This window comes from Micromonas commoda, chromosome 6 (genome assembly GCF_000090985.2).
Source record: "Micromonas commoda chromosome 6, complete sequence".
Classification (NCBI taxonomy): Eukaryota; Viridiplantae; Chlorophyta; class Mamiellophyceae; order Mamiellales; family Mamiellaceae; genus Micromonas; species Micromonas commoda.
Window position 1 is genome coordinate 437749 of NC_013043.1, and position 18191 is coordinate 455939.

General features: G+C 63.7%; 7 protein-coding genes across 7 annotated transcripts; 4 read left to right on the forward strand and 3 right to left on the reverse strand.

Moving 5' to 3' along the window:
• Positions 1 to 25: 25 nt before the first annotated feature.
• Positions 26 to 2779, forward strand: MICPUN_59230 (predicted protein; the record flags this gene model as incomplete). Its single annotated transcript, XM_002502778.1, has 1 exon — positions 26 to 2779. The coding sequence occupies one exon, from the start codon at positions 26 to 28 to the stop codon at positions 2777 to 2779; it is 2754 nt and encodes a 917-aa protein (XP_002502824.1).
• A 403-nt stretch (positions 2780 to 3182) lies between these two features.
• MICPUN_82948 (predicted protein) lies at positions 3183 to 4304 on the forward strand (the record flags this gene model as incomplete). The annotated part of the gene is made up of 1 exon (XM_002502779.1): positions 3183 to 4304. The coding sequence occupies one exon, from the start codon at positions 3183 to 3185 to the stop codon at positions 4302 to 4304; it is 1122 nt and encodes a 373-aa protein (XP_002502825.1).
• A 62-nt stretch (positions 4305 to 4366) lies between these two features.
• Positions 4367 to 8887, reverse strand: MICPUN_59232 (predicted protein; the record flags this gene model as incomplete). Its single annotated transcript, XM_002503137.1, has 1 exon — positions 4367 to 8887. One exon carries the CDS (start codon positions 8885 to 8887, stop codon positions 4367 to 4369), a length of 4521 nt encoding a protein of 1506 aa, XP_002503183.1.
• Positions 8888 to 9066: 179 nt separating this feature from the next.
• MICPUN_59233 (hypothetical protein) lies at positions 9067 to 11931 on the forward strand (the record flags this gene model as incomplete). Its single annotated transcript, XM_002502780.1, has 4 exons — positions 9067 to 10482; positions 10593 to 10647; positions 10779 to 11176; positions 11476 to 11931. The coding sequence occupies 4 exons, from the start codon at positions 9067 to 9069 to the stop codon at positions 11929 to 11931; spliced, it is 2325 nt and encodes a 774-aa protein (XP_002502826.1).
• Positions 11932 to 11993: 62 nt separating this feature from the next.
• Positions 11994 to 13477, reverse strand: MICPUN_108424 (predicted protein). Its single transcript, XM_002503138.1, has one exon. It carries the CDS (start codon positions 13298 to 13300, stop codon positions 12026 to 12028), a length of 1275 nt encoding a protein of 424 aa, XP_002503184.1. The 5' UTR covers positions 13301 to 13477; the 3' UTR covers positions 11994 to 12025.
• Positions 13478 to 13689: 212 nt separating this feature from the next.
• On the forward strand, positions 13690 to 14313 carry MICPUN_59235 (predicted protein; the record flags this gene model as incomplete). The annotated part of the gene is made up of 3 exons (XM_002502781.1): positions 13690 to 13740; positions 13827 to 13986; positions 14072 to 14313. 3 exons carry the CDS (start codon positions 13690 to 13692, stop codon positions 14311 to 14313), a joined length of 453 nt encoding a protein of 150 aa, XP_002502827.1.
• Positions 14314 to 14612: 299 nt separating this feature from the next.
• MICPUN_59236 (predicted protein) lies at positions 14613 to 18182 on the reverse strand (the record flags this gene model as incomplete). Its single annotated transcript, XM_002503139.1, has 1 exon — positions 14613 to 18182. One exon carries the CDS (start codon positions 18180 to 18182, stop codon positions 14613 to 14615), a length of 3570 nt encoding a protein of 1189 aa, XP_002503185.1.
• Positions 18183 to 18191: the final 9 nt, after the last annotated feature.

Here is an 18191-nt window from a genome sequence, read left to right on the forward strand (position 1 = left end):
CGTTTGGTACCGTCGATTTAGGGGCATGCCGGCGGATATCCGTTCGTTTTTTGGGGGTGGCCCCAAGAAACCCGCGGGGGACGCAGCGGCCAAGCCCAAGGAGGAGAAGCTGGAGGAGCCCGCCGCGACGGTGCTGCCGAAGAAGGCGAAGGCGGAGGAGCCCAAGCCGGACGTCGACATGGTCGACCTGACGGACGACGCACCGGCTCCGAAGACCACGGCAAAGCGCAAGACGGTCGTCGACGATGTAAGAGAGCCCCGATCCGTGCCCCAAACCTCCAGATCCACGTCGAACGTGTTCGTTGTTTATTTTTCCCCGATCGCCCCGACGCATGTTATGTTCCTTCGCCGACAGCCCTCACGCGCCCTTCACCACACACAGGACGATGATTTCGTCCCAGATAAGTCCCCGCCCTCGGCCAAGAAGGCGAAGAAGACGCCGTCGAAGAAGACCCCGACGAAGAAGACCCCGGCGAAGAAGGAACCCGTCAAAGAGCTCCCAAAGCCACCGGGCTACCCCAAGGAGGAGTCCGAGCTCAAGTTCTCTGTCATCCAGGGGGACCAGGCGTGGGGGTACAACGACACCAGGGCCGAACCCCCCAACAAGGGAGTCAAGATCGCGCCCAGGGGACCGAACGATTGCCTCGAGGGCGTCACCGTCGTCGTCTCCGGCGTACTCGACAGCCTCGAGCGAGAGGAAGCCGAAGATTACGTCAAGCGACACGGCGGAAAGGTCACGTCGACGGTCAGCGGAAAGACCACCTACCTGCTCGTGGGAATGGACTGCGGCAAGTCCAAGTACAATAAGGCCAAGCAACACGGAACCACGCTCATCGATGAGGACGGCTTGTTCGCCATGGTGGCGGCGTGCGGGGAGAAGCCGGCGGTGGAGGAGATAAAACCAGAGCCGGCTCCCGCGCCCGCCGCCGCGAAGTCCCCGGTGCCCACGCCCAAGCCCTCCCCCAAGCCCTCCGCCGCGGCTCCCACCGCCCCGCCGCCGGCGCCCGTCAAGAAGGCCAAGGGCGAGGACGAGACCCCACTCTGGGTCAACAAGTACAAACCCAATCAACCCGCTCAGCTCATCGGCAACGGCGCTAAAATCGCCGAGCTTCGCAAGTTTCTCACCACCTGGGAAGACGTCCACCTCAAGGGACCAGAGGTCAAGGGCAAGGATAAACCCATGAAGTCGGTGTTGATCTCCGGCGCGCCCGGTGTGGGCAAGAGCAGCGCCGCGACGATCATCGCGAAGCAGCTCGGCTTTGAGGTTGTGGAGGTCAACGCCTCGGATACGAGAGGCGCCAGCGGGAAGGATGTGAAAGAGGGCGTCGGTGGCAAGGCAAGCAACGCGATACGCGAGATGGTGACTAACCGTGCGGTCAACTTCTTCACCGGGAAGCCCAAGAAGATGTGCCTGATCATGGACGAAGTTGACGGGATGAGCGGCGGCGACCGCGGCGGCGTGCAGGAACTCATCGCGTGCATCAAGATCAGCAAGATCCCCATCATCTGCATCTGCAACGACAAGTACAACCAGAAGCTGAAGAGCCTCCAGAACTACACCATGGACCTACCCTTCGTCAAGCCTACCAAGGTCCAGATACTCAAGCGCATGCTCAAGATCGCCCAGGATGAGGGGATCACCATGAGTGAAGCTGCGATGGAGGCTCTGATCGAGACATGCAGCAACGACATCCGCCAGATCATCAACCAGCTGCAGATGCGCCGCCTCACCAAGCAAACCTTCGAGTTCGACGATGTCAAGTCCCTCGCAAAGAAGGACCTCGACATGGGTCCGTTCACCGCGATGGATAAGCTCACAAACCGCGATGCGGGCCTGCTGACTGTCACCGAGCGGCTAAACCTCGTGTTCCAAGACTCCGACTTGATACCCCTGTTCGTTCAGGAGAACTATCTACAATACAGGCCTTTCGCCGCGAGGAACGACGCCGAACGACTGCAGATCGTCGCGAATGCCGCGACGTGCATATCACACGGCGACATCATGAACAGGTCCGTTCGCATGAAACAAAACTGGGGCTTGATGCCCTACGCCAACATGGTTTCGTCTGTTATGCCCGCGAGCATGGTGCGCGGTGGCCGAGAAACCTTCCACGAGTACGAGCGGAACTTCAACAGGTTCCCGGGCTGGCTCGGCAAGAACTCGTCCGCGGGTAAGATGAAGCGGCTGCTCCACGAGGTACATTCGCACGCGATGACCTCCAATGCCTTCAAGGCGGACAGCGCCGGCATGCGATGCGACTACCTCCCGTTGATCAAGGATTTAACATCCCGGCCGATGTGGGAGCCGCCGCAGGGTAAAGGGAAGGAGGGCATCGAGGACGTCATGGAGATCATGAACTCGTACTGCCTCACGCGCCAGGACTGGGAGAGCATATACGACCTTTGCAAGTTTCCCAAGGGTGTCGGGCCGGAGTTTGTGGACGTGTTGAAGCCGATTGCCACCGCGACCAAGACGGCGTTCACCAGGGCGTGCAATGCAGGCAGCCGAACGGTGCACAGCGGCATCCTGGTCGAGGATTTCAAGAAGAAGAGAGGAGGGAAGAAGGCGGCCGCGAACGAGGACGACGGCATGGATGAGGGTGAGGACGAGGGTGAGGGCGGCGGGAGCGAAGAGGAGGATAACCCGTTTGACAACGCACCCAAGGGTCCCAAGCTGTCGGCAAAGAGACTCGCCGCCATCGGGTTCGTGGCCAAGGACGACGGGAAGAAGAAGAAGGCGCCGACTAAGAAGAAGGCTGCGGCGTCGAAGAAGAAATAGTCGTGCCTGGCAATTTTATTCCACCCGCGCACGATCATGACGAGAGCCAAGCCTCGAGAGGAAAATCTGGAACAAAACTTCTTGCTCGTGGCTGTGCCAAATGCCAAAGCAGTTGACTGGCAGACAGAGTCATGAGCAACGCAACCAGGCTACGTCACGCTCACGGCGGATGTGGATAAAAAGCCCGATCGGAGGCGCCGGTCACACCCCGCGACGCGGCCGTAGCTCCCGTCGTCCGTCCCAGACAATGTCTGTCATGGCCATGCACGCCACTAGGTTTGTCGCGCGCACCTCCGGCGCCGCGACTCTCCGCGCGCGCTCCAGCGGATTCACCGGAAGGGCGTTCCAGCTGACCGCCGCCCCGGGCTCGAAGCGCGGATTCCGCTCCGCCGCGGTCACCTCGATGGCGCTCAAGACCGGCATCGTCGGCCTGCCCAACGTCGGCAAGTCCACTCTCTTCAACGCACTGGTCGAGAACAGCACCGCGGAGGCTGCAAACTACCCTTTCTGCACCATCGAGCCCAACAGCGGCATCGTCCCCGTCCCCGACGAGCGCCTCCAGGCGCTCGCCGCGATATCCGGCACCTCCAAGGACAACATCGTGCCCACCACCGTCGAGTTCGTCGACATCGCTGGCCTCGTCAAGGGCGCCGCGGACGGCGCGGGTCTCGGCAACAAGTTCCTTGCCAACATTCGTGAGTGCGACGCCATCGTCCACGTCGTACGATGCTTCGACGACGACGACGTCATCCACGTCGACGGCAAGGTCGATCCCCTCTCGGACATCTCCGTCATCAACTTTGAGCTCGCGCTGGCGGACATGGCGCAGATCGAGAAGAGGCTCGAGCGCCTCAACAAGGGGCGCGCCAAGTCCAACGCCGACAAGGAGGCGGAGGCGGGCGAGCGCGACGCCCTCGCCAAGATCAAGGTGCTCCTCGAGGAGGGCAAGCCTGCCCGGCTCGCCGATCTCAACGAGGATGAGTGGGCTCTGGTGAAGGACCTCTACCTGCTCACCGCCAAGCCGACGATCTACGCAGCGAACGTCAACGAGGATGACCTGGCGGATAAGGGCGGCAGCAACCCGCACGTCGCGGTGGTTCGCGAGCACGCGCAGGAGGAGGGCGCCGAGGTGACCATCATCAGCGCGCAGGTTGAGTCAGAGCTGATCAAGCTCGATCCAGAGGAACGGGACGAGTTCCTCGCCGACCTCGGCGCGGACGAGGGCGGACTGCAATCGCTTATCCGCGCCGCTTACAAGCAGCTCAAGTTGCAGACGTACTTCACCACCGGCGAGAAGGAGACGCGCGCGTGGACGATCAAGGAGGGTTTCACGGCGCCGCAGGCGGCTGGGGTGATTCACACCGATTTCGAGAAGGGGTTCATCAAGGCGGAGACCGTCGGGTACGACGATTTCATCGTCAACAACGGGTTCTCCGGCGCCAAGGAGAAGGGCGTGTGGCGCCTGGAGGGTAAGGACTATGTCGTCAAGGAGGGCGACGTCCTCGTCTTCAAGTTCAACGTGTAAGTTGTTGACTCGAGTGACGTTGGCTCGATAGACTATATTTATTAACCTCCTCACGCGCTGCTTCACCATCGATCCGCTGGATCCGCGACGGAGGGCGAGTACTCGGAGTACGTGTCCGACCCGGAGTAGTGAGGACCTCCGAGTCTTCGCTCGCGCTCCATCATCCGCTGGTGCTCGCCGCGTCGTTCCCGCTCCTCGGCCTCCCACTGGAGTTGCCTCTGGTATCGCTCCCGCCTCGCGCGGTCTCGCTCATCGGCGAGTCGCGCCAGTTCCTCCCGCTCGCGCTGCGCCCTCACGTGCTCCATCCCCCCGCCCCTCGGCCACCTCCCGACGTTAAAGTCGACGCCGGGCTCGCCCAGCGTGAGCACCTCGGTGGTCACCACCTTGGGAGCGGCGTGGCGCCTGGAACCCTCCACCGGGGGCAAGCCCCGCGTGTCAATATTCACCGCAACCTCTGCCCCGGATGGATCCTCGGGGGGTACGTACCGCTTGACGGTCAGCCCCAAATTCGCCGTCGGTAACCGCGCGGGTTCCTGCGCACCCTCGGGCATCACCGCGCGGCTCAGCGCCACCGTCTTCCCTTCGAGACGGAAGCGTTCCTCGGGCGGCGGAGGCGGATCGTCCGGATATCGTCTCCCCTCGCTGGGCAGCCTCGGCGGGCTCGGAGGGGGACCGCGGTTAGCATCGCGGCGCGTGAGGACCTCGGGGCTCGCATACGCGCGGCTGGACATCGCGCGGTCCCTGCGGCCGCGGCCGTGCCCCGCGGGGGACCCGAATCGTCTCCCGGCGTTGAACCTTTCGTCGGATTCGTCGTAATACGCGGCGTCATCCAGCGAGGTGAATCCAGAGGTGAAACCCCCGCCGAGGAGGGAACCACCGCCCGGGGACGGGGGACGGCGCGTGAGCGTCTTCCTACCCTGCGGCGGGGACGGTGTCTTCATCGCGAACACCCAGTCGTCGTCGAATCCGCCCTTACCGGCGCGTTTCCCCCCGCGAAGGTGCGCGACTCGATCCGAGTCCCGCTCCTCCGGCTTTTTCCTTCCGAGCCGCCCGCCGACGAAAGCGGAGACGGCGCTGATCGCGGAGCTACCCATGCACAACAGCGTGGCGGCGACCCCCGCGCCGGCCACCGCGAGCGCGAGCCCCGTCCAGTTGTTGCGGTCCTTCTCGACCATCGGTGGCGGCGCTTGGATGAACCCGAGCGGCGACCGGGGCGGCGGCGGCGCGGCGATCGGCAGCTTCGCCTGGCACGTCCCAAACTTGTAGTAGTACCCCTCCGCGCACTCCCCGCACGCCAGGCCCGTCCAGCCCATACCCTTGAAACAGTCGCACTGACCCGTCGCGGGTAGGCACCGCCCGCGTCCTCCGCACGGCGACGTCGTCCCCTCGGGCGACGGGCAAGACTTGAGCACGTGCGGGCAATCCCGCGGGCAACACTTATTCGCCGCGTCAGAAACGTACGGCCCCACGAGGCTGGAACCCGCGTAGACGGCCGTCGCCGCCGCCTTGACACTCGCGGTGAGACTGGCGTACTGATTCGCCGCGCGAACCACGGCCGCGTGCGCCTCGCTCTCCGCATCCGGGTCGTGCAACTCGTCGATGACCGAACTGCACGTCTCACCAACTTCGCAGACGCCGTTGCCGCAAGCGCCGGCTCGAGCTAAACCCATCACCCTCGACGCGCGAGTCGCCCAAAGCACGTCACTCATGTTCCCCTTGGTCTCCACCGGTTTCCCGCTCCGCAGCGCCAGCTGGTCGAGCATGGCCAAGGCCGTCCACGACGGGTCGACTCCGGCTTCAAACGGAAACCGCATCGGAATCGTCACGGCGACTCCGTACGGTGACATCGTCTGAAGCAATTTCCTCCTCCCGTTGGACGAGACGGGGGGCGAGGGTTTCGGGGGTGGTGGCGGGGGCGTGTACATTACCGTCGCGCCCATCACGGCGCCGCTCTCGGCGGTGCCCGCGATCACGCTCTCGCTTGTGTTGAGCGCAATTTTGAACCATTCCCTCGCGTGTGCGTTGAATGACTCGGTTCCGTTGTCAATTATCGACTGCGGGAACCAAGCCTTGACCTCGAGCCACACCGGGCACGTGGTCCCATCCCCTTCGCACACCCCACACGCGTCGAACACCCCGGACGCGCAGCAGAAACCGCCGGCGTCGAGTTTACCGGGGCAGCACTCGCCCCTCACGTCCACCGTTCTGGCCGCGCCATCGCACTCGCCGCAGGCGTCCACCTTGCCGCTGTAGCAGCAGTTGCCGTCGCCGTCGATGACCGCGGGCGCATCGGGGAGGTGCGTGGGGCAGCACATGCCCACGGCGTCGATGGTCCCTGCGCAGCATCGCCCGTCCAGGGTTCCCAACTGGTCAAACCCGCATACACGCGAGACGTCGCAAAATAAACCGATCCTGGTTGGGCCGCAGTCGCACGCTCCCTCCGAGCACTTGCCCCTGTACGAGCACGTCTCGCGCTCGCAAAAGTCGCACTTGTGCGTGTTGCACGGAACCTCACCCTCGGGCGCCGGGCTCGGGCACTTCGAGACGTCCGCATCCACCTCGGCCCCCACGGCGCCTTCCACGCATCGCACGGATCTGCGCAAGCGACCCCCGTCGCACTTCTTATCACACGCGCCCTCGTTCTCCCACTCACCGACCAGCCACCTCGGACCGTCCACGCACGCCTGCGTGTGGCAGACGCCGTACTCCGCGGGCGGATCGCCGATGAAGTCCTGGTACGCGTAGCAGGTGGAGACGTTCGTGACGGTCTTCTCGGTTCCCCGCGCCGCGCCTTCGCCGGCGTTTGCGGCGCCGCCTCCCGTCGCGTTTGAGCCCTGAATGTTCGGGTTCGCGAGCGGGTCCGCGTTGTGCGCGGTCATCTCCTCCCACATGTCGTCTCGCACCGCGCACGTGATGTTCCTCCAGCGCCTGCCCCCGCCGCAGGTGGCGGAGCATTTCTCCCACGGACCAGCGTCCCAGTGGTGGTACGTGCAGGGCCGGAAGTTGCAATTCTCCATCGACGCCGGCACGACCGCGGAGGTGTTCGCCCGGCACAGCGCGTCGGGGACCACCCTCCCGCCCACGGTGTAGTTATCTCCCACGCCCACGACGCGAACGGTGCTCGTGGGGTCCTTACTCTTGCACTGCACGAGCCTCTGCCTGAAACCGACTCCCCCGCACGTGGCGTTGCAGTCGCTCCACTCTCCAAAGTCCCACCGGTACACCGGGCAGGCGTTCCAGTTGCACTCGCGGAAGCTCGCCGGCGCCACCTCCGCGCCCCCGCACTCGACGTACTCCACCGGTCCCCCCCCGGGACCCCCCGCGCAAATCACCGATCGGGTCTGCGTGCCCCCTCCGCACGGCGCGGTGCATTTCGTCCACGGGGTGGTGACCCACCGAAACGGCGGTCCCAGCGGCGGCGGGCTCGGCGGCGGCGGAGGCGGCGACGGCGGCGACGGCGGCGGGGGCGCCGCGGGCGGCGACGGCACCGGAGGCGGGCTCGGAAGCGGCGGCGGGCTCGGCGACGGCGGCGGGCTCGGCGGCGACGGCGGAGGCGCCGCGGGCGGCGGGCTCGGCGGCGACGGCGGAGGCGGCGTCGGCGGCGGGCTCGGGCTCGACGGCGGCGACGGCGGCGGCGGCGGAGGTACGCGGTTCACGTTCACCACGTACGTACCAACCGTCAGCCCGTCCTCGGCGGTGAGCGTGACGGTTATGACGTTCGGTCCGACGTCGGCGAACGTGGGAGTCGCCACGTTCAACACGGCCTGACCGGATGTGTGCGCTACGCCGTTCACGGTCATGGTACACTTCGCCGCGTACGCAGCCGTGGGGGTGATGGACACCGCGCTCGTCCTGTAGTCGACCGTGACGTCGTACGTCAGCGTGTTGGCCTGGAAGCCCGGTCCGGGGAGGGCGACGGGAGTTGACCCGACGACCAGGGAGAGGCCCGAGAGGGACACGTGCGCGGCGAGCGAGTAGGCGGTGACGCGCACCGCGTAGGCGGTCGCCGCGTTATCCGAGATGCGTCGGACCGTCAGGGTGACGTCGTTGTGACCCGGAGATATCGCCAGCGCGGACGTCGTCGAGCTCAGCAGGTTCCGTCGCCGCCTGCCGCTCGGCTGCGTCACCGCGGTCGTCACCTCGACGGACGATGCCGAGTCCGGGGACGCGACGGCGTACGCGAGCTGCACCGACGTGCGGTCCGTGGTGACGCTCGCGTTGTACGAGAGCGTGTCGGGGTCGAACGCCGGGGTCAGCGTCGCGACGTCACCGACGAACGACAGCGCGGAGAGCTTCGGCGACGCCCCCGCCGACGCGACGCGGCACGCGAGGATGCAGACGAGCAGGGCGAAGCTTCCCCGATGGAACCGGCCGGGGCCACCACCGCCGCGGTCGCGACCTCGGGGGCGACGACGCCCCGCTTCACGACCCGCGCCGGCGCCGGTGTCATCGTCCCGCCATCCCCGCGTGACCATTCCGCGACACGAGCGATGCACGCCTCCGCCGCGCACCCTCTCTGCCCACTTCGCCAACAGCAACGGCCAAGCCGAGAGCTCGGAAACGGCGCATTTTTCTTCGGACATTTTATACGGGGTCAATGACTCAAGAATAAACCGTCAAAAATAAGGTGTTTTTCGCTGACTGGAACGCATACGGGAAAAAAGTTGCTCAAAAAGCGGCGGCTCAAGAAAGTGTCGGCGGTGCAGACCTCTGCTCATCATTGACACCTTCGCTCGGGAAAGGTTCATCAACGGCGAGAAGAATGGGTCGCTCGCTCGCCAAGAAGGGCGGGAGCGCCAAGAAGAAGGGTGGGCACGCGGACTGGATGGACGACGAGATTGACGACGCCAACCGCCTGCGCTCCAAGGACAAAATCGGCTTCGACGCCTCCGACTCGGAGGAGGAGGATCCGGACGCTGACCTCGACACCGAGGCCGTCATGGACATCGGCGGCGACTCGGACGATGACTCCGATGCCGATTCCGATGAGGAGGAGGAAGATGCAGAGGAGGAGGAGGAGGACGACGACGACGACGACGATGAGGGCGACGACGACGACGACGACGACGACGACCTGGGTTCCGACGACGACGAGGACGAGGCGGCGCTGATCCGCGCGATGAAGGCGCAGCAGAAGAAGCTCGCCTCCAAGGGCGTCAAGCGCGGCGGTCAGGACGATTCGTCCTCCGACGAGGAGGAAGAGGAAGAGGACGACGGCCTGCGCATCAAGGGCCGCAAGAAGGCCGACTTCTACGGCGACGAGGAGGTGGACCACGAGGGCATGAGCGACGAGGACGAGCGACGAGACGAGGAGAGGGAGGCGCGCAGGCTGCAGCAGGCGCGCGCGGCGGGAATGAGCGCCGCGGACTTCGGCCTCTCCGATGACGAGGACGACTCCGAAGACGACGAATCCGACTCTGAGCCCGAGGAGGAGGCCACGCTGGGCGCCAAGGCGGCCAAGCTCAGCGCCAAGGGCAAGAAGGCTGAGAAGGAGTCGCTCAAGAAGGTCAAAAAGAACGTCGCGTCCCTCGGCGCGGCGGTGGAGTCCCTGGGCTGCGAGGAGCTCGAGGCGGCCGAAGGTGCGGACGCGGAGACCGGTGACTCCCCCGAGGTGGTCGCGCTGACCAAGGAGCTCACCAAGAATCTGGACGAGGTGCGGAACACGATTGAGCCGCTGTGCAAGTTTGTCCGTGAGGGCAACATGGTGACCAAAGAGGGCATCTCCTACCTCGACACCAAGCACCTGCTGATGCTGTCTTACTGCATCAACATCGCGTTCTACTTGCTCCTCAAGGCGGAGGGTAGGCCCGTGAAGGACCATCCGGTGGTGTTGAGGCTAGTGGAGATCAGGACCTACATCGAGAAGCTCAGGCCCATCGACAAGAAGCTCAAGTACCAGATTGACAAGCTCCTCAAGATGGCAAAGGAGGGCGTCACCGGCGAGGAAGAGGACGCCGACGGCGCCGGCGAGGATCCCCTGCAGTTCAGGCCCAACCCCGACGCGCTCGTCAGCAAGGTGGACGAGGATGCCGAGGAGGGCGCCGACGGCGGCGTGTACCGCCCGCCCAAGATGATGCCCACCGCCATGGAGGAATTCGAGGAGGGCGGCAAGAGCTCCAAGCAGAAGCGGGCGGAGAAGGAGGCCAGGAGGAGGGCGCAGCGCTCCTCCCTCATCAAGGTGCGCATCGTGGATCGTCTTCGTGCTGTTTTGTTTCGTTCCCCCGCGCGGTTTGTTTCCCTTCGATCGCCATTCGCTTCCTCAATCTCCGTTTCCCGTGGAGATGAGAGGCGACCGGTCGCGAGACCACATGGCGTACACAAATCGTACCAGACCTTGGGCAGGGTACCGCTCAAATGCCATGAGTGGAGTTTTCCCAATCAAGGGATGGACATTCATCGACGACTCGACACTGGGATCGAGCCGAAACACGCCCGTACTTTCCACCAACCAATCCCCCGCCGACGCTGACCGAGAACTGATTCTTTTCGCAACGACGCAGGAACTCGCGCAAGAGCTCGGGGAGGCTCCCGAGGAGCTAGGCGGCGACGAGGGCGACATGCAGAGCGCCTTCGCCAAGCGCGAATTCGCCCGCATGGAAGCCCGCGCCAAGATCGAGGAGGACCTGTTCACGCGCGTGCCCCTCTCCAAGGTTGAGCGCAGGCGCCAGAAGGCCACCACTCGGTCCGTCAACTCGCTCTCGCAGGTTGGCGACTTTGGCGACGACGTGGCCGACCTCGTGGAGGTTGCCGAGGAGCTCGAGAACAAGAAGCGCACCAGGCTCGTGGACTCCGTGACACAGCTGGGCGCTAAGCCCAAGAAGGCAAAGGCGACGAGCGGCGACGCGGACCTCCCCATGCGCGATTCCCTCGGGGTGAGTGCGGCGACCCAAACCAAATCCATCGTTTCTCCCTCCCGTGCCCGGTTTCCCCCGCTCGTTTCACGCATTTTCGGAAGCGTCGATGACTTTTACTCGCCGTGGTTACTTGGCGTCATTGAAAATGCTACAGCGAACCACCCGTCCGCCTCGTCGCGCGCGGGCGCGGCTCGACCCGGGGAGCGACCCGGGTCCCGTTGCGTTTTTAACATTCACGGCGCCGCGCCTTGCCCGCGAAAAATGAATCCCGGCGCTCACCCACGTTTCCCTCGGCGCCACCCGCGTCTCCATCGCAGGATCGCCGCGACAAGTACGAGCGCGGCGTCAACAGGAAGATGGCCGCCAAGGCCAGGGAGGAGGAGGAGGCTGCCGACCGGGAGGCTGCGCGCGAGAGGCGCCGCGTGGACGAGGACGAGGAATACGCGGGCGCGGCTACCCTCCGCGACCGCAAGCGCGCCGCCAAGGAGGAGAAGTACCGCCGCCAGGCTGGCATCATCGCGCCGCTCGAGGAGGAGATCGGCGACTTCGACAAGCGCCACGTGGGCAAGAAGATCATGGAGAACCGCGGTCTCACCCCTCACAGGAGCAAGGACCACAAAAACCCGAGGAAGAGGCTTCGGGACAAGTTCGCCAAGGCGCAGATCAGGCGCAAGGGACAGGTGCGGTCCATGCGCGAGGACGGCGGCGGGTACGCGGGCGAGGCGACGGGTATCAAGACCTCCGTCTCCAAGTCCAGGCGGTTCGGGAAGTGAGTCTGAGCGCGCGCATCGATATGATTTGCACGACGAGGTTTTTAATGCCAAAATCACGCTTTGGCGTCTTCAATCCCATCAAACTCCAATCTCATTAGGCGACAATCTTGGAGCTCTTCACCATGAGCGAGTCCACGACGCGGTCCATGTTCGAGATGGTCTCCAGCGTCGCTTTGTACATGGTGTTCGCGGCGCTGTCGTCGTACACGATGAGGCAGCCCGCGCCCTGATCAAGAATCCCCTCAAACTTCCCGTCCAGGATCATCTGGGACAGCTTCATCTCGACATCCGAGAGCGGCAGCTCGATCAGGTTCGCGACGTGCGCAATCTCCACCGTGCTGAACGGCTCGATCACCCGCAGCAGGTTCTGCTCCATCAGCGAGTCCTGCAGCGCTCCCAGGTGCGCGGCGATGATCGGATCGTCCCCGAGCTGCTTCTCATAGGACCTCAGGGTGCTCTGGAGATCCTTCAGCGATCGCTTCGTGTACGCCTCCGCGACAGCCTTCATCGCGTCCAGGGTCTCGCCCTGGTGCTTCAGCCCACCCTTCGATGAGATCAACGACGCGACGTCCTCCGCTTGGTTGCACATCACCTTGCACATGAGCATGTACTTGAGCGCCATCACCGCCTTGGCCTCGTCGTCCAGGTTGTTGAGCTGCTCGAAAGCCTCGAAGAAGTAGGAGTAGGCCGTCTTATAGTCCTTCTCCTCCGCGTGGAGAATACCCGACTGGAGATCGATGACGCACTGCAGCGAGGGGGGAACGTAGATCGCGTTCGCGTTCGTCCTCGCGGCGGTCAGAGCCGCCTTAGCCTTGGGCATGTTTCGAAGTGCGTAGTGGATCTTGGACTCGAGGAGGTGGATGTCCACGAGCAGGAGCTTATCGTCCAGCTTCTTGACCTCGAACGCCAGCTGTCCGATGAGCTTGAGCGCGTCTTGGAAGGACTTCATGTCGAGATAGAGGCCGGAGAGCCTCAGCTCCACGCGGTGCCTCAGGAAGGTTCGCTTCTCTGCCCTGGCCCACGCCACCTGCTCCTTGCACAGCTCCACCTGGAGATCGTCGAAACCCGGGACTCCCGCGAGGATGTCGATGATGTTCCTGACGATCTTGGCCGTCTTTGCCTTGGGAACCGTCGCGAACAGCGGTCGGAGCTCGGTGAGCAGCGTCCTGAGTGCGGGCGCATCCTTGAGCTTGGCGTACAGCTTCGACAGCTTATCGATCGCGGACTCCTTCGCCTTGACGCTGTCGCCGTCGGACCCGCCCACCCCGAAGATCACGTCGCGGTACGTCGCCACCGCCTCCAAGGGCTTCGAGTCCTCGATCTCGGCCCCGGCCTCCACCTTCTTCACCAGCTCCTCCGCGCTCGCCATACTCTCTCCCTTTACCCTAACCAAAGATCGCAACAGCTAGATCTCAGCCTCGGCACTTTTGAACCGGTCGGGGGCCCCGAGATCTGAGACGCCGCGCGGAGTCAACAGACGCCTGGTTCGATCGAGACACTCTCGCTGTCCCTGCTAAACGCGTGTCGCTCGCCTAGGAGCGATGCGCTGTTCGTTGTGGCCCCTCGCGCCCCAGATCTCGCGTTCACGTTCCCCCTGAAACCTGCTGTCGCAGACCCTTTCTCTCGGTCACGTCGCGGCCAGGCGAGATTGGGACCGTTTGCGCCCGAGCCGCTTTTGGGAGCGCTCGTCCGGGCCGGCGCACAGTTCGAACGCGCCGGGACAACCAGCCGACACGTTCCGCCCTAGCTTAGCTCGACATGTCCGAGGAACCTCCCGTCGATCCCCCCGCCGAGGCTCCCCCCGCCGAGGTGCGTACCGAGAGCGCGGCGCCGTCCCGTCTACCCGTCGCGCAATCCAACATCGTCCGACTCACCCCTTCACTCGCGAAACGCAGGAACCCGCCCCCGCGGAGGAACCCGCGCCCGCGGAGGAACCCGCCCCCGCGGAGGAACCCGCTCCCGCGGAGGAACCCGCTCCCGCTGAAGAGCCCGCGCCCGCGGAGGAACCCGCGCCCGCTGAAGAGCCCGCGCCCGCTGAAGAGCCCGCGCCAGCAGGTGCGCCCCGACCCAAAAGGAACATTTCCAGAACGCGATGCCGACAGAGTCCGACTGACCCCTCCGCTTCCCGCCCCCATCGCAGAGCCCGCGCCCGAGCCCGAGGTCGCGCCCGAGCCCGAGCCCGAGGCTGCCCCCGCACCCGTTCCAGACGTCGTCGCGTCCCCCGCGAAGGGAGCCGGCAAACCCGTGAGGCAGTACCTGGACGACACGGTGGTGCCCGTGCTGCGCAAGGGACTGCGCGAGCTGGTAAAGCAGCGACCGGAGGACCCGTTCGAGTTCCTCGCGGATTTCATCAAGAGCAACAAGCCCAAGGCATCCGATTGATGCGGGTTGGAGGGGGAACGAGACGCGGCTCCCAGCGGAAGGGCCGCCGGTGTAAACTAGACTAAACTGCATTGAATTGTTGCAACCGCCTCCTCGCCGACGCCGCCGCCGACGCGCGCTAGTCCCCTCGGGAGTCATCCTCGCGCAGCGTCTGCCTATCCGCCGAGCGATCCAATATGAAACGATTTTCTCCATCAGACCAACTCTAGAGCTAAGTGTTTTAGAACCCCCAACACATTTCAACACATCCTACCACTAGTAGCAGCTACCACACCCTATTCCGGGTTTGATGATCATCATCACTTCGGCGCCTTGGGTGGTGCGGGCGCCACCTTCGCGGTGGAACTCTTCTTCGAGGTCACACTCGAGGTCATGGCCCCCAAGGGTGCCACTTTCCTGCGCAGAGCACCTCCCCATCGGTACGCGGCACCCGCCGCCAATCCGCAGGCGACGACGGCGACACACGAGTACAGCGCGATCGTGGCGTCCGACATGCCATCTTCCGGCGGTGGATGATACACCTCCGGCGTCGCGCTGACTTTCGTCACCGATGCCGTCTCGCTGGGCCACCAGTTCCGCATCAAGGTGTTGACCTTGCCCGGGAAGCTCGGATCCTTCGCCGTCGCGAGCACCGCCGCGGCTTCCTCGACGCTCCCGGCCATGATGAACAGCTCGCAGGTGGCCGTTACCGGATTTGCCGGTGGATTCGACACGTCGGGGGAGGCACCGAACGCGGCGTTGACGGTGAGGAACGCCTCGGATGCCAGGACTCGATTCCGGACGTACAGTTCCCTCGTCATGTTCCCATTAATGGATCCCCCGCTTGGATCGGATCTCGTGTTGGCGACTGTCGCGTACTTGGAGAGCTCGTAGTTGACGGTCACGCCTCCGCTCGCGAGGAGAGCTCGAGCTCGACGACGACGAGAGGAAACGGTCTTATTCACGATGACGACGGTATCGACGTCGACGCCGAGATCGGCGGCGACGGCGCGCTTAAACACGGCATCGGACACGCCGTCGACGGTGGCGACGCCCGGGATGGTCATTCGCGCTTTTAAGGAAAACGTCGCGCGTGTCCACCACGACGACGAATCCCGGTCGGCCTGATGGCGCTCCTTGTACGATTGCGGAAGCGCTCCAGCCAGGGAAGCCTCGATGTGCCATATCCAATCCCATCTGTCTTTTGCGTTGGCGTAATCAAAATTTGTGACGTCGACGAAAAGTGTCGTCGTCGCAAATGGCGCCGGCGGCGGGAACGGGGGCGGGGACGGCGGCAGCGCGGTCGGTGGGGAAGGAGGCGGCGGGGGAGGGGGCTTAAGCAGTGACGATGTCGGCACGCACTTGGACGGATACCACTGTGGTTGGTTAGATCCGTCGTACATGACGCCATCCTGGAAGTCCGTAGCCAAGTGTCCGTGCCGATTGTGTCCGGCTCCGCCGTCACACACGCTCTCGTAGATGCCGTCTGGACCGATGTCACCACACGGGAAACCTGCCAAAGCGTATGACCGTTGTAAAGAATACCAACCAGCAGAACAGTTGGTGCCGGAAAAACAAACCATGTTTCCAGTCCCTCCTCCGTCGCAGTGCGCCGCGGTGAACTTTTTCGCCGCGGTGTCATAAGGAAAGCCGTTTCTTTGCCAGTAATCACCGAGCGAGCACGTACCGTCGGCGGCGTGGGCACCGCCGCGTGGAGGATTGGACCAGCCGTTCCCGTGCAATATAGAGTCGGTGAGTGAGGTGCACGATAAATCTCGATTTGAGCAGCGGAAAGGTCCCCGCTGTCCGAATTTCCCCCAGCACGATCCACGATCCCCGTTGATTCCAGCGCAAGGAGTCCCGAGCGCGACCGCGGGCGCGTCGGCGGGACACGAAGAGGTGGTACCGTCGCAAACCTCGGGCGCATCGCAGGTCGCGTCAATGGCAGCACGGCACACGGTTCCCGCCGCGGCGGGTGCGCAGGTCGCCGCGTCACAGCAGGAACGGGGTGCTTCGACGCTCTTGTCGCCGCCGGCACCAATCTCAGTTGGGGCGCACGTGGCTCCTGTCGCGAGCTGACACGTCGTACCATCGCAGCACGCGTCCACCGAACTGCAATCTAGCGCGCCACAATCGCAGCCTTCTCCGGGATCTATGATGCCGTTGCCGCATCGACCTGTGGTGCTCTGATGACCGGGACCTTTGAGGCAGTCGAGCTTACTATCCTGCACCAATTTAAGCATAGCGTCCACGGAACACTTTGACCAGACGCGAACTGAAATCTTGCCATCAGTGCTATCGCTTCCGTCTCCAGTCATGATGTGAAATATATCTGATTCGTGGCAACCCGGACCTATGTCGTGATTAAGACCAAAGTTATGACCGAGCTCGTGAGCGATTACATGTACTGCGAATTGGTCTGAAGATCCGAACCTTCCGATATCTCCATCGACGCCAAAACCATAGCACGGTGTACCCTGGCTTGCAAATCCACCCGCAAGCGCCGACAGGGCCCCCTCCTCTCTTGCAAATGCATTAGGACTGAATATGTGAGCTACATCGAATGGAGGAAGCGATGCTTGGTTAGAGTATATCCACGCCGGAACTTTCGCATCAAGATCTGACTTGTCGATGATGCGGGCACCAAAGGATTGGTAATATTTGACTTTGTCATCGTATGTGCCGCTGCGATCGCCGAGTTGTACCTCTTTCATCGAGAACGCATTCCCGGCGCACCAGTTCACCTGCCCGGCGAGCACGATGCGGATGCTCACTTCGTCGGAGATGGTTTTATACATCCAGGCCGCCATGTTCATGAGGTGCCTGGTGTGAACTTCCATGTTGGTTTGCTCAGCGGACGTCATCGACGCGCCCGCCGTGAAGAATTTACATCGATCGTTGTCGTTGACGACCATCACCCGCATGACAATTGTCTGAGGGCCCGCCGTGTACTTGAACGCATCCGCGCCGCCGCCTCCCCCGAGCAACGCTCTGCGGGAATCTGAAGGTGCACTCTCGCTGAGGTCCTCTCCGACTGGGATGGGGCCGACAGAACCGTCAGCGTTGACATCGATGGTCGCGACGACATCGGCGTCGAGTTGGTCGTCGTCGCGATGTTCAGCATCTCGTTCTGCGGGCTTGAGCGTGATGGTCTCGTCACCGATTTTGACGATGCCGCTGAGTCCATGGCACGTGGAGAGCACCACGTGGGAGCGCACGCCCGGGTTTGCGTTCCGCACGCGCCCGTGGTAGTGGCAGTGATCCGTCCCGGGGTGATTCCCGACAAGCTGATGCGCGTTCGACGCGGGATTCCACGCGAGCACGCGATATTCCCGCGAGAAGAGCTCGTCGTTGCGTTCAAGGTCGAGGTCGAGACTCGCGCCGAACGCGTGGACGGTGAGCTGGAGGGAAGCAGGATGACGTGTGTCGTCGCCGGGAGTCACGTTTGTGGCCCGTGTGATCTCGTGGCTCGATTTAACGCCGGTATGATCGGCCGGACCGGTCGAGGCATCGACGAAGACCGCGGCGAGCACGGAAGACATGAAGACGAGCATGCGTGTAGATGTCGCAGCCCGGGGGCGTATGCGCCGCATGGACCTTCGAAGTGGACTCATGCGGGTGGTCGCACGAGGTCGATGATCGTGGTACTTTTCGATACGATGCGCGTGCGATGAAGGCGACGACCACGACTCGGTGACGGAAGACCTGCTGCTGACTGATGTGTCGGTCAGGTGGTGGGACAAAAACCCGAACACGTGGTGGGACAAAAACCCGAATACGTTTATCTTTTTTGCAGCTTCTGCATGTCCTACGTCACTTCGGCAGCCGTGCTGGCGTTCTCTCTTGGACGTTCTCTTGGACGTTCGGCGGAAGCAACAAGCCCAAGGCATCCGATTGAT

What these genes read in the sequence shown, in the direction of transcription:
- MICPUN_108424 (XM_002503138.1), bottom strand. Translation starts at nt 13,300, where the DNA reads ATGGCGAGCGCGGAGGAGCTGGTGAAGAAGGTGGAGGCCGGGGCCGAG.